Source organism: Pyrgilauda ruficollis, unplaced genomic scaffold, assembly GCF_017590135.1.
Source record: "Pyrgilauda ruficollis isolate IOZ18807 unplaced genomic scaffold, ASM1759013v1 scaffold50, whole genome shotgun sequence".
Classification (NCBI taxonomy): Eukaryota; Metazoa; Chordata; class Aves; order Passeriformes; family Passeridae; genus Pyrgilauda; species Pyrgilauda ruficollis.
The window spans coordinates 7,807,982-7,823,686 of record NW_024526600.1 but is presented as its reverse complement, the minus strand read 5'-3'; the positions used below and the strand labels follow the sequence as shown (position 1 = coordinate 7,823,686).

General features: G+C 36.5%; 1 protein-coding gene across 3 annotated transcripts in view; it reads left to right on the top strand.

Moving 5' to 3' along the window:
- EPHA6 (EPH receptor A6) overlaps positions 1–15,705 on the top strand; it is a 365,847-nt gene that overhangs the window by 179,600 nt on the left and 170,542 nt on the right. For 2 of the 3 annotated variants that reach the window (XM_041480224.1, XM_041480226.1), the window contains one exon: positions 3,806–4,141. In XM_041480224.1, coding sequence (XP_041336158.1) covers positions 3,806–4,141 — 336 coding nt within the window. Of the gene's footprint in view, positions 1–3,805; positions 4,146–5,106; positions 5,184–15,705 lie in introns of all 3 variants that reach the window. The other variant, XM_041480225.1, reaches the window with a different exon arrangement.

Sequence of the window (15,705 nt, the reverse complement as noted above, 5' to 3'; positions counted from 1 at the left end):
ACGCCAGTCTCCTCCACAGCAAGTGTCAAAATACTTCCTCATTGTAATTTGTAAATGAAGAAAAGGACATTACTCACGCTCTGGCTGAGTTCCATCTCAGCAGAAGAACTGCATGTTTTTATAATGCTCATCCATCTGAGCTGTATTTTATTCTTTCTCATCAAACTCAAAGTCATGCATTTTGCTGTGAGGAAAGGATCCCTTATTTTCACCAATGTACTTGTTTTTCTTAAAAATCAATACAAGGAAATCCCTGAGAGCTTTGCATACAGATGTCTGCAGAAGGGTTATTGCTGCCAGCTTTTTCCAATGTGCCAAATAATCTTTGTATAATTTATAAATGATAACAAAGCAATCAGGCCACATTCATAAAAGCCCAGTGACACATAATTTAGCTGAATCTGAGGATTACAATTAATTGTCTCTCTTTGTTCCAAGTTCTAAATCTTAGTAAATGATTCACTGCATGTCATTACAGCTTAATATTTGCATGAAATCACAGTTTAACTGGCATAATTTAACAGCAATTAAAAAGCTATTTAATCCTCATGCAAATTGGCATGAGGGGCCTTCAGTATGAAGTGTGTTTGCGGGTTCCTGCATTTGCAAGAGGACAGTCATCTACTTTCAGACACCTCTAACACAATTCATAGTTTTCCTTTTCACTGAAATGTGAATGCACAATAATATGTGATTTTTCTTACAACTGAGAAATAAGTCACAAACCATGACTATACAAACCTTCACTCTTAGTACAAATGAAAAAATATCTTTGAAAAAAAGTATTTTATTTGCTGTATCAGTTCTTCTATAGATGCCATTCCATATAGTACCAGGAAAATCTGATAGAAAATCAGAATCCACAAAGGCAGACAAAACTCCCCTATTGCCCAGATTTATATTCATTCCTGTTTGGGCCTGCCAAAATTGATGAAATAATATCAGAAAAGCTTGAGCTGCGATAACCTTTGTCATACTACCTATAGTTTATGTAAGATTAAATTTAAGCCAGTTTTAGAACACTGACTCCAATCCTTCAAGCAATTACACAGCTGCTTAGTTTTACGTGCATTAATATTACCAATTATTTCAAGGGGATTACTCATCTACTTAAAGTTATGCACATATGGAAGTGCTATTACGGCTCATCCCCCATATTCCTAAAGCTCCTCCATGGTTTTAACAGTGGGAATTTGTTAAGACCCAGTCATTATTTAATTCTCACAGCATGGTTTTAGAGGAAACATAATTATTCCTGTCTTCTGAACGTAAAGTATAAGAACTGAAGCTGCAGTAACATGTGCTGGTTTTAGCTTATTCCGATCTCAGGACTATTTTCCAGAGTAGCTAGAGCCGTCATCCTCATAGTTATTTTGTGGGAAAATTGGTGATCTATTAACCATAAATTCTGGAGAGATACATGTGTTAAAAAAGGCTCATCCATTCAAAAGATTTTAAACTTAATTATCCACTAAAAAAATGCAAAGCAGTGTAACACTTCCATCTATATTAAATATCAAGTGTTTGAAATCCAGCAGGTAACTCATCATTTATTTCAGGGCAAAGTTAATTACTCTCTTATTACAAGTCACAAGTAAATACCAGAAATGAAAAAGTGGCTGAATTACAGTTCACAGAAAAGCTTAATGTTTATTATTCACATTAGCACTCCCACACAATAGCAGCTTTTTTATTTACAAGCATGCCAGGTTTTATACCCGTGCTTATGCCACATAAATAAATAAAAGGCATCACTTAAAAATTATAAATGTTACACTTTGTGTAAAAATTAGCTGGTGTCATTTGCAAGTGTTTCTTGTAGCCTTTCAGTCTGCTTAAGAAACTCTGAAATAAGGAAAAGCTCACTCAAAATTTTACCAGTATCTCAATCAAAACTTTATGCCTAAGTCCTGTTGGCAGTTTTATAAATTATCAAAAGCTGCAAAGCAAGCTGAAAGTTTTCCAAGTTCTGCCAACCATTGGTGAAGCACTGTGATTTTATTGAGAGCTGGGAATATAATGCTTATTCAACTCATTCAGCCCAAAAACCCCAGAGATCAGCAGTTGTGTTTACCACAGTCATCTTGCATATATCAACACTGGAAGTATTGGGCCTCACATTTTTCCATGTCCATGTTTCTTATAATAATTTTTATTATGGGATTACATCCAAATTGGTTTTCAAAATCATATATCTGTAAGAGCTTGCCTGAAACACGTTAAGTGGAAGAGTAATACAATGAGAAATTGAGATGATTCAGATATCCTGTAACAATTTTTACCCTTCCATCACCCCTTCATTAATTCCTGTCTAAAAAATAATTAGGTGGTAAAGTTCTTCTGTTGGACTGTGGAATCTGATATGGAATCATAAAAGTATAGGGTCATTAAGGTGGGAAAGGCTTCCAAGATCACCAAGTACAACCTTAGACCAATCACCACCTTGTAACCAGACCACAGCACTAAGTGCAACATCTCACGGTTTCTTGAGCACCTCCAAGGAATTTGATTACTGCCTCTGAGGACAATAAATTCTATTGCCTGGCCACCCTTTCTGTGAAGAAATTCTTAATGTCCAGCCTGAACCTCTCCCTGGCACAGTTTGAGGCTATTTCCCTTTTTCTGTCACTAGTTGCCCGAGAGAAGAGACCAACCCCCATCTGGCTGTACCCTCCTGTCAGGGAGTTTTGGAGAGCAATAAGGTCATTCCTGAGTCTCCTCTTTTCCAGGCTGAACACCCCTAGCTGCCTCAGCTGCTCCTCATCAGCCTGGTGCTCCAAACTCTTCTCCAGCTCCATTGCCCTTCTCTGGACATTCTCCAGCCCTTCTGGGCCCAGAAGTGGACACAGGACTCGAGGTGCCTCACCAGTACTCAGTGCAGGGGGCAGTCACTAGATCACTCTATATATTTATTTTTAAGTGTATATATGAAGCCTCAGATGATTTCCATGTGATCCTACACAGTAATTCAGCACTTGTTGGACAGTCCATGACTGCTGTGTGATGAGTGGGAAATTGGAAGTGGGTCCCTTGTGGTTCTCTGGCAGCGCACAGACAGCTCTAACACCTGCTTGTTGTCTTTGCATTCCTCCTCATAGCCTTAAAGTACTTTTTCTCTTGCTTCCGGATCATCCTTTTAGACTTTAAGTTGATGTCTTCACTGTTATCCTGATGCTGATGAGATGCCAGGTGGGAAAGAAAGAAAACTTGTACACTGTTTCTTATGCCTAATAGTCTTGGCCTGTTGCCACCTAACCCTGATAATGAGCAGCAGCAAAGAAATCCCTGGGGATAAGCAGTGAAAGATAGAAAGAAATATCTGTCAGTACAAAACTAATACAAACAATTTTACCTCTTGTCTTCATTCCAAAGCTGTTATTTATTTATTACTCAATTTGTCTCTTACAAAACATCAAAGATTTTAAGTCTCAGAAAAGCTTACATTACTAGAGGTAAAATAAGGATATAAATTTTGTGGTTAAAGCTCTCCCTCAGTATCCCACAGCATCAAGAGCCATTTATTGAAAATTTGGGTTATGTAGTCTAGGTTTCATGTTCCCAAGTCTTTTTTGTGTTGCCTTAAATTCTTTCTGAATTAATTCTAAGTTATTTTGATTATTCAGCTTTTTATGATGTCACCAATTTATTGTTCTTTTTTTTCAAGGATTGTATATTGACAACTTTTAACTTTTACATTGAATATGTCATTGAAATTAACCCTTATTTGCAAATAATTGCCTTCAGGCAATTTTTTTTCCAAAGTAGATAACACTGGCTTACCAGGCTCCCCCCTCCTTTTCTGCAGGGCCACCCTCCGCTCCGAGGAATGTGGTTTTTAACATCAACGAGACAGCTCTGATGCTGGAGTGGAGCCCCCCGAGCGACACGGGCGGGAGGAAGGATCTCACCTACAGCGTGGTCTGTAAGAAGTGCGGCTCGGACGCCAGCCAGTGCGAGATCTGCGGCGGCGGCATCCGCTTCATCCCCCGGCACACGGGGCTCACCAACTCCTCCGTCACCGTGCTCGACTTCGTGTCCCACGTCAACTACACCTTCGAGATCGAGGCCACCAACGGCGTCTCGGAGCTCAGCTTCTCCCCCAAGCAGTTCACAGCCATCACGGTCACCACGGACCAAGATGGTAAGTGCCACGTGCCTGTCGCCGTGTCCCTGCCACCTGGGCACTCGCTGGGGGGATCCTGTATTTCTTGGAAGCCTGGGTCGGTGGTTAGGGGTTTTTGCAGATTGCTGAATGTTTTTAAGTGCTTTCCATGAGGACTTTCAGCTTCTGCTGATGAGGGCATTAAATGCTTTTGGCAGGCGGCCCTTGACCCCATTACACAAGGCACAAACCCATACCTTTCTGTTTAAAATTAAGTGCAGGCTTTAGCCATCTGAGATCAGCTGTGTCAGTGATTCTTCAGGACTAGAGTCTGTCTGGTGCTTTTGCAACTTCAGTTTTGCAAGAATAGAACACCACAGGTTAACCATTACAACTCCACCATTCAAAGGCAGAGTGAAAGTGAACTCACTTTCCTTGGTATTTGTGTTTCATAGCACAGATAATACAGCTTACCTCACTGTAAGATACTTCTGCATCTGAATGAGCCATTTCCTCAGGTGAGCTATCCTAATAGAATTTTTTTATTCCTTTATTTGTAGACTTTGCATTATTGTTTTGCGCTTTTTTTTGCCTGCATTTCAGTTTGAATTCGTGTCCAAGGTGAATCTTCATGAGGAACATGGGAAACTAAGAGCTCTCTTTTTTTTGTTTATTTCTGCAACTCTTTCTTCTTTAGAGATACTGACTGTGCTAGGAAACAGCATCCTAGGTTAGCAACAATGCAATCCATATAGCACTGCTCTCTTCTGGCTGGTGTAACTGTAGTCAAGAAGGTTATTTCAGAATTATCCCTTGCTGACATTTGTTCCAGAAATGTTTTTACCTGCTGTGCAGTGACATTGCAACTGCAGCTGAAGTGTTTAATGTGGAACAGAGCTGGCAGAACTGCTGTTTGGAGTAGAACACATTTTTGAAGATATGCTTCTGCTAAGTAAAAGTGCTAATGTTCAGGAGCATCCTGTTATGTTCCACTTGTAGGGAAGGCCCTGGGTTCTTTCACTGAGCAGCCTAGCAAAAATCTGCTTACCTGTGTATCTGGGACGAGTAGTTTTGTCGATGAGTAAGTAATGACTCGTTTGCCTTTGGGCATACAAAAACAAACAGCTTGCTGTGATGATGGTGATAATAATGACAGTGATGGTAATACTAATAATATTAATGAAAATTGATTTGAAAAAGCACAAAACCCACTCGCTCACTGTCCATGATGATAACAGAAGAGCTGATTATGTAAGATGCCTAATGATATATAGGCCTTGCATTGAGAATTGCCTGAAGCACTGAGGCAATCTGACATGTTGGAAACCTGCATCTCCCTTTTCCTTTCTCACTAAAGGGAGAAAGTGAGGTGCCAGAAACTTCCCCTGTGTAAACTTGCCCTATGTAAACTTCCTTTTGGATGTTTTGCTCCATGGTATTAAATGCAGTCACCAAGATCGCCCAGGTGGAGGTCACCTGAAATACAGTTCATTTTTGAAGTGGATAACAGCTGTGTGAAAACAGCTTGAGATATTTAAGTGGTAGGCTTTTAAAAAATAATGTCTTTTGCTGCTGTCTGTCCCTGGTTAAGGATATGGATTTTCTCTGCAGTTTACTCAAAACAGGGAAAAGACCAATGCTTTGATAGTTTTTGACATGCTGACAGTAAACTCTAGACTGTTTGCATTTCCTTTAATCATTCTTACATTACCAAATGCTATTGGAAAGGCTTCAGAGGATTTAAGACCAGATTTTCAGAATATCTGTCAGTTTATCTGGATATAAAAAGACAGCTTTGCATGAGAAAGTGCTGTAATAAATGAAATGGAGTCATATATAAAATGTAGTTATAAAGAAAAAAACATTTCTGTAGGCTTACAGGCTGTGTAGTTGTATAAAACTATAAGCATGGTGACTATATATTTAAAAGGACAAGAAAAAAAATGCAGTGTTGTGTGATATATGGAAGAAAATTCATGGAGTTTTTGTTGATGGAAAGTATGGAGAGAAAAATGGACATCTTTTTGAGTTACTTTTAGTCATAAATAAGAAGGGATATAGAAAAAGCTAGGGTATCCAACCTCAGAAAAGCAAGCTGTAGAAATAAAGCTTTGGAACATTGTAGAGGTTTTATTATAAATTCACTGCTAGTAGTCTTTCTTTATAATCTTAATTCTGATTAAATGGGTAGTAGTTGTTGCACGGTGCTGCAGGTTTGTGCACATATTCATAGAAAACAAAGATCCAAGATTAAACATATGACATGACAACAAAAATATATTTGTTTTTACAAGGACCGCTTTACCAGAAGTCCAAAGATATTGGTTTAAATCCATTTTTTTGCATTTGATATGTGTCTAATGTGAAAGATACAGGTGTGCAATAAATTATACCTACACAACATATTTATCCCATGTTGATACTACCTTTTAATATGCAGTCTTTTCCTACATACTGTTTTAATGGTTTTGGTATGCACATTGCATGAAGTGCAAGACCTCTTTATAAATACATTAATTGTTTTATTCAGTTGTCATATCTGTGTTAAGAATACAGAGCAAAACCTTCTGCTGTTGTAAGTCCAAACCACTCTGTTAGCTATAATCATTTAGAGTAGGGTTTTTCTTATTTTATTTTCTTTTCTTTGAGCGTATTGGATTTACTTCCCTCTAGTGGCCTTTTCTTTTGAGTGGTTTGTGTGAAATTAACAGATTTGTCATTAAACATGCAAAATTATTAGCTTGTTCTTCTAGGGGTTTTCTTTTCTCTCTTTCTGGAGAACAATGTTGCTGAATAAAGTAATTCAGTGAAGAGTTCTGTGGGCATCCACAGAAACTGAAGAATTGCATTCTGACACATTAGTGAAGAGAGTAGTCTGAGAACATCAAAGAGGGGGAATATTTGCTGACAGGAGAAGTGAACTAATTAAAAAGTGATTAAAGCTGATTATTATGCACAGAGCCCTACCAAAACTAATATTAAAATCTTAACTTCCTCCTCATGCAGTCACAAGTATCAACAAGATTAATAGTGGTACTCAGCTTTAACAGTGACAAGGAGCAGACTGAAGGAAAGTAACACTTGAAAAAAGACTTTGCAAACTGCATCCCTCAAACCTCTTGTAATTTGATGTCTAAAGCATTGCCAGACCTGATCAAATACTCAAAAAAAAATTACTAACTTTAATATGAGTAAGTCTTGTAAAATTTGCTTGGTAATATTGATTACATTTTCCTTTAATTTTATACAACGACTGATAAATTTGATATCCATGGGTTTGGTTTTAAACCCTTGGCTTCATTAGGAAACAAAATTTCTGTGGTCACATTGTCTGTCAGGCACCACAAATAAATATGAATCCATTAGCCAACACGAGTTTGATAACAGCAAAAGAGATTCAACAGAATTGTGAAGAATGACCCTTCAGTCACCAAGCCCTTGGTTAGCTCTGCAAGTTGAAAAGCAAAATTCAGCTACGTGAGGGTTGCTTTCTGTATTAGACACCAGCTGACTGACCACTCAGCCATCCTGTTGACTGGCTAGCCAAGAAAATATATATATTTATGGTCTTGTACAATCACAGCAGCGTTTTGTCCAGCCAGCGTGGCAAACAGGGATAGGGCAGGGTGTGTTGGGAGGTACAAATGTTGCAGATGGAGAGATGAGGGAAGTGATCTATGTGCTACTCTTCAATAGCTTTGCTTCAAAGTGTTTTGAGATACCAGAATAAATCCTAATTTTGAACTCAGATAAATGGACAGATAAACAGGATTCTGCTCAGAAAAGCACTTAGGCAAAGTTCCTGCTCAAGAAGGGACATTAGTACACATTAAAGCACTTTCCCAAACCACTGCTAAAGTGATTTGTAAACAACTGAAAGATAAAACATGTTTTCACAAAAAGCCTCATCAAAAAATGTTTAACAATGCTATTGTTCAGAAAAGTGCCTGGATGCCTTTTCTTTATGAGAGAGAGAGAGTTTTATACAGCAGTAAATATGCTGAGTACAAAGTAATTGTGCTCAATCAACTTTAAGTCATTGTGTGAAGAAGCAGAGAATTATATGCTGAGTTGTAATTTATGTTTCTCTTATGACTAATGGAAGGAAGAGACATCTCAATATATAACTTTCTTAGCATGCCATAGTGTCTGCATTGCCTAAAGAAAATTCAGAAGTATTGGGGATTTTTCATGCATAATTAAAGTAGTAAATAATGAATAATTAAGCAAAACAGAACTTAAAACAGTAGTTTCTATTTCCAAATAACAGTTTGTATGCTTTCACTCACTGTGCATTCATAAATTCTATTCCTTTAGAACAGAGAGGGTTTTAACACTACAAGGAATGGGAGTATGAGACATGTCCCAAGTTGTGGAAGGTTTACACTGGAGAAATTCCCTTTCTACCACTGCATCCTGGAAAGTCTTCTCCTTGCTCAGTTCTGCAGTTTGTGGGTGACTCTGTGACATCAAAGCCCTGCTGCCAGCTGGCAGAATCTGAGGCATGAGCAGCTTCACTCTGAGGGCACACACCCTACCACTGTATTAAACACTTGGCTCATTTTTCTGTGTCTGTCTAGTGTTGACAGCTGAGAGTTTCAGTCAGACCCCAGAAGTGCAAATCTGTCAGGATTCTGTTGTGTAATACATCTTATTTTTATGTGAGCCATTGGCACATACATCCTAGGTGATGTTTCCTAATCTGATGGTAAAATTTTGCCAGTGTTTGGAAGTCTAATCTAATTCCTTTTCCTAAATTAAGGTCTATTTCTAGTACAGGTGGCTCCTCAGATATATTTATAGTTCAGTGGAGACAGTCTGTAGAAAAAGGAACCTCTTATCACTCATTGCTGTGGGAATTGATGAATACCTGGAAGGACTTCAGTGTCTCTTCCAGAAATAAACACGACTGTATCACCATGAATTAAAGGCATGAAATATTATAATCACTGTGGAGATGGTGTAAGTGGTTAAGAGCCTCATCTGGCTGACTTTCTGTGTCTCAGTAACACTACCAGGACAGTTTATCAAGATTAATCCTTGTGGCTGATGACAGTGGAGTTTCAGGATCCTCACCGGGGTGGCAGGGAAGTTCCCTGTTCATTCATCCTAAATTAATGTAGCTCTAGCATCCAACATTCACCCTAATCAAAAGTCAGCTTTCCTTTTTTTCCTCTGAGTCTCAAATCTCTACAGACAAGATTGTCATGTGTGTCTTCAAAGTAAAGAAAGCCTCTCTTTTCATAATGACATGGTGACGCCCCTTTGAACCATCTTCCAGACTGCTTATGTTAATAGCTTATAAATCCAAAGGAACAGCTCTTCTAAATGGTTCATTATTGGAATAGCAGATCCATAAATAAGGATAAAAGCCAGTTACAAAACAGTGACAAAACCCTCCATCAGACATTGCCAGAGCTCCAGCCCCACATGAAAGAAAAAACATGATATTTTCCTGGATGACAATAAAAAATAACTTTATGGCATTTGTTTACTGGACATCTACAGCTACATTGGGAGTTCCACCCAACACTGCATCGGCATTGCTGATGCCATTTTTGTGAAAAATTTGAAGAGAAATATCAACTTCTTGGTGACTGACTAGGGACAGTCTGTAAATGTCTATACTGAAGGTGATGTGAAGACAGCAAAGACTACAATTTCTAAAAAAAGCTCGAGATGCATGATAATACATTTAAACAATATATTTTTTAAGGAATTCAGCATTATTTAAACAATATTCGGTGTGTTTAGGATATGAATATATATGCATATTTATAGCAGTGTGTATATAAATTAAACATTTTCAATTGGAAAGGAAACCTCAAGAGAGAAATTCTGCATCTCAGTACTCAGACTTGTACAGGTCTGGCAGAATTAAGAGTTTAGAGCCAAGGTCTTTGTGCAACATAGTTATTAATCACAGATTTTCATCTGCTGGTTACCTCTGTACAGCTACACTACTTGTAGCTGATGTTTCTTTGCACATATGCCTGATTATTACACAGTATTCATAGGAGAGAAGTGGCTTTCCTGAATTGCTTTTTTAATGCTTATAATTTTTTTAACAGATATGTTATTTTTCTGCTGAAAAGTTTGGATGGCCACTCTTTTTTAGGCAGCAAAAGTCAACCTGGGTGCATTTACTTTCATCTCTCATACACCAGAATTAGCCATAAGTGAGTCAGCCAATGCATATATTTTAAGATACATTCCTCTAACTTGCACAATATCAGGAGAACAAAATTAAATTCTAGTTTGAATGAGAAGGTGAAGGGTTAATCAATGCTGTATTTTTCCCACAATTTACTTACCAGTGTGGTCTTTCAGCTTCTGTAATAGTTTCTTTCATTGCAGAGTGCACCATTATTTATAACCATTAGCAATTTGTCCATGACATGCATTTTCAGCAGATTTCTGATTTAAGTTGTAGCCACTAAAATGCAACACCCAAGTGCTGCTACAATTTTATATTTAATAATAATAGTTTATTTCAATTTGTGAAAGGGGCATTTGTGGAGAAGTATGTAAAATAGTCATTACAAAGAAACTGACGGGTGCACAGCACTGAGATAAGAAATACGCCTTGATTTTGTTTGTTCCTGTTGTATTCAGTACCTGTGAAGGGCATTCAGCACATGATCAAAACCCCTAAGAAGGAAATGTGTATTTATGGACTTTGGTGATTTTAACTAGACTGCCAGATAAGCTCATTGGTGCTATCTCCACACTTGCCTAAGAGCCATGTTAAGATAATTAAGCACATTTCAATTATCTGGAACCTCTCACAATGAATGATACACAGTGGAAAGGATCACCATTGAGTATTCTAGTCAGGGTAGGGAACAAGGTATTTCAGATTTGAACTGAATTAGTGAATAACAAACTTCTGCAACAAATGTTAATTGACCAACTCAGGAAAATCTTCAGAGTTACATTAAGAACCTTCTGTTTTCAAAGTTTACCTAAGCATTTCTGAAAGATACTTCATTGAAAACAAAACCAGCCAATCAAGCTAGAAAAAAACAGAACACAAAACCAAAGGAAACTCTGGTGTTTCCAGTGCATGATAAGTGAAATTATAATTTCTGTTGCATTCTTGGTAAAAGTAGTGATTTTGGTTAAGTGTAGCAAAGGAAGACATTCATCATAAATGGTTAATCTGAAAAAATTCATGTTTATACATCTCATGACTTTGATACAAATCTTTAGAGAGTGTGTTCAAAATGAAAGACACAGGAAATTACAAACCAATTCTGATAATGTTCAGGGTCTTTAAAGCAATAATGTTTCAACAGTTTGCCTGATTAATTTGCTTCCTAAAAGTATTTTCTTCATTACATTCAACAACTCTTGACTCTTTCATATGCCTTAGGCTCACATTTTGGAAATAGTTTTCATTTATACACAGTAATGGCATTAAGTTGTGCACTTTGGAATGAGAGCAGACTCAAATATACATATTTTCGTAAGATTTAGAAGTTTATTTTACAGCTCTGATAGCTTTAATATATTTCTAATAACATGCTTTTACCTTTTTCTGCCCAGACTAACAATGAGAGACATCTGTTTGCTGTCTTCATATCTGTGTTGCATATTTAAATGTTTTCCTACTGTGGTCAAATTTACCCTGTGCTCCCATGAATGAACAATAAAGATTGCTCTTCTGGAAAGTTTATAGTAGCCAGGGTATGCACACCTAATATTTAATTTAGAAGTGCATGTATTTAAAAACATCCTGTCTTTTATTTTAAAAACACCTATTTGAAGTGAGATTTTATATTTGAGTCTGGATCCTCATCTGTCAGAGATGAGACAAGAAGTGTCAGGATTGGGGGATTCATTCTTGGTGAGGGGCCAAAGGGGAAAAAAGCCACACTCATAATCTGCTAAATCTTATTTCCATCCAGCATGCAATCTCTGGTTTCCTGTGAGAACTGATTTTTGTATATTAAATATTCATATTTTTCTTTGTTTCTCTTCTTGTAAGGCTTCCCTTAAAATCTTGAACAGGAATAATCAGATTTTCAAGACATGGCTAGAGGTTCTAAAGTGGACTTTTTCAATAAAACCATTTTAAATCTTTTTCATACTTCTTGACGTGGAGCAAGTGCAACTAATTCTGTGAAGGATGGGCTCTTCAGAGTATTTTGTGTTTTGTTGTCTTTACTTGCTAAAGTGTCATACATTGCATCAGATACAAGTGATCTCTTTTGCTATTTACGTGTAGAGTCAGGATAGCCAAAAGGAGAACAAAGATGACTTACAAAACCATTCCCATGGCAAACCTGAGTGAAAGAGCAAGCCATGGTAATGAAAGAATTTATAGTATGAAAAATAAACTAAAATTTTTAAATTTTTTTTTAAACAGATGTATTCAGCAAATTGGACTTATTTCATCACCATATTTCGTTCTTGAAATAACAATGTCATCTTTTACTTTAAACCCCCAGTATTTTAAAACTAAATTTTTAAAGCAAATATTTACAAGGAATCTCTAACTGCAAAATTATATTTAATGTCTCAAAGCTGTTTCGCTACCAGTCAATTACAGATGTCCCACTGGATAAAAAAGCAACGTAGTCCTAACTCTGCTCCTGTTCCCTGAACACTCCTCTAACTCTTTTGCATTCATCCTCAATATTTGGATAATTAGTCACAACTTTTCTGCTGAAGTTAATGACAAACCTTATAAATTGCTGCAATGTTAATTAAATCTTATTCTTTGAATGAATTTACATTTGCAAGAATTATCTTTGTGCTTATTCTGCCTGAATATAAAGGTTTTTTTTAAACTTTTATTTTCCATATTACTTTAAATAATGCATGCAACAGCTTCTAAATCATGAGCTTGATGTATAATTGTATTGAAGTCTTTAGAGATTATTGAACATTTTCTAAGTGATTTATAAATTCTAACTTCTTATACATGGCAAACAGCTGTTGTATGTTCCTGTAAACTACTGACAAGTTGTTCAGCCAGCTTCCAATACTGAGTTTTACAGTTTAGAAATTAATTACCATCATGTTATATAAGCTGAAATTTGTTGGTAAAAAAATTGTCTGACTGGTTCATATATACATACTATTAAACTCCAAGCTCCATTATTCAGAATTAGAGTGTTCTTCTAAAATTTTCTAACAATTCTTTCTTTGTTTCTCCTGTAATTTAAGATCAATGAGGACTTAAAAAAAATTGTAGGGTAGGGGAATATTGGGATTGAGGAAATTCAGTTCAAGGATGATGGGCTTCAATCTACCAACAATAGAGAAAAAAAGAGTTTGTCTTTTCCCTCAATTCATACATTTTTCTGTCAAGCTAGAAATATCAATAACTAGACATGAGATGAAATTTTGATATCTCATTCATAGATACAATTTATTCTAAAAGGGAAAATATTTGAACTGATATTTCTGCATCTCGCTATGCAAATTTGCAGAAAGTATAGATTTCAGTTTATAAATAATGCAACTCTGACTTAGGAAATCTTCAGAGAAAGTAAATAGAGGAACTCACATTTTTCTAATGTAGTATTGAATAGTGTTTAAATATACTTGCTTGTAATTGGAAGTGAATTTTTTTGGTCGAAGAAGCAAGTTGAGAGCATGCAAGATGAAAATCTGTACCTTTTCAAAGAACACATGTGACTGCAGAGCTGTGTTAACATACTTCCCTGATGTGTATTATTTTGGTGCTGGGAAAATATCTCTAGCAGAGAACAGAGTTTAATCTGCATTCATCTCCTTGACCTTTTCCTGAAACCATCAGGTTCAGTGGTGCCAGTGTCAGTGGTAACCTTTGCTGCATGAAACAACACACTGTAATACTGAAATTTGATTCATCTCAGCTAAACAAAAAAACGTTGCTGGGATTTTTGAAGGCAAATTTTACAGAGAAGTTTCTCTGGATAAACTTCTGGATAAACTTCCTAGATAGTCTTTACATTCTCTACATGTCTCTACATGCATCCATGTATTATAAAAAGAAATCTTTCAATATATGTATAAATAGTGCAACCCACAGGAGCTGGTGTAAAAGGAAGTTGTGTCCCAACACCTCCAGCTCTGCCCCAAACACACAAGACACCACCATGGACTGTAAGGTTTTACCATCACATTCCAAAGTGTTTCTAAGTGCAGATCTCTGCAAGGTTAGGAGCATGCTGCAGGGGGTTTTATCTGTTGGTCTGTTTAGCAGCTTATCTAATATCACATTTACTTCACCACCTTCTCCTTTTTTAATTTTTGCTATTCTGTTAACCACTGCTCTGTAACACAGCTGGTTCATAAAGATGGCCTAACATTTCTAGCTAAGCATCAGGGATGTTAACAGCCACAGTTCTGGGTGGTGAACATTTCCAAAAGAAAAATCCATGCAGATATTGGTCTTCCACCTTCATATCTATACTAGAATTCTGGATAAACTTCCTAGATAGTCTTTATATTCTCATAAGCATCATAAAGCTAAGCTCTTTTAAGCAGCACTCAATAAAATCTGTTTGCCTTTCAAGAAGACAGTTTTATTGTCAGACATTAAAAACGTGGCTTTCTAAGGCAGTTTTAGGGAGGATAATGCTAACATCTTAAAAAAAATGGAGTGGGTGGAATATATGTCAGTTTTTATGAGAACATCACTATTAGTCTCAGTTGATGGAAGATTAAAATTAATTAAAATATCAATATGAATTTTTTCTATAATTAAAGATATTTGAAGGATAAAAAAGGCATAATACTTACTATATATAGTTTTGTTTCTACATGCACCCATATATGATAAAAAGAAGTCTTTCAATATATGTATAAATAGTGTGAAATAGTTTGTTACTGATTCGTTAGTCTAACTAAAACTAAATACAGGTTGATTTGTTAACATCTCTCTATTTATATAAGAGTATTTAATTTTGTGGAAATCTGCTGTACTATTTCCATATTTTCCATGGAACTTTTTCAGATTATTGCTTCTTTCTTCTTAGACATTCCTGATTATCTCTTGGGGGTTTTAGAAATCCTTGCAATAATTACAGATAGAAAGAATTAATGAGGGTAAATATTATTATAGCATACTCTATGGACTTTAAAGTATGAAATATTCCATTATTCTGAGTTACAGCAGTATTTGATAGTCCTTATAAAAACTGCAGTATATGCAACAGAAAGCAAGAATGGCACAAATTTGTCTGCAGTAATACAAATTCTCCAAATTTCAATAAAAGCAATTTTACTTCTGGTGACTTTCACAGCCATTTTATGCAAAACAAAATGTATATGATCAATCCTTTAATGGGTACTGATTTTCTGTGTGGTTGAAGCTTATTTCCTGTATGGGACATTTCATTACAAAGTGCAGCAGGCTCCCTTTGGCTGCTGGATGATGAATTGGGAAGGGAACAACTCAGAGCAGGGAATGGGGGTAGATAATCCTGTAAATTCAAGGATTTACAGGGAGGTTAATGAGAGAGAAAATGGCCCTCAAATAGTCTTTGGCTATTTCACAGCTAAAATCTTTGGTGTTTGGGTGACACTAGTGATCTCAAAACAAAAAACAGTGATTTACCAAAAGATTAGGAGTTATTTAGGAAATCATAGCATCTCTTTCTGGATGG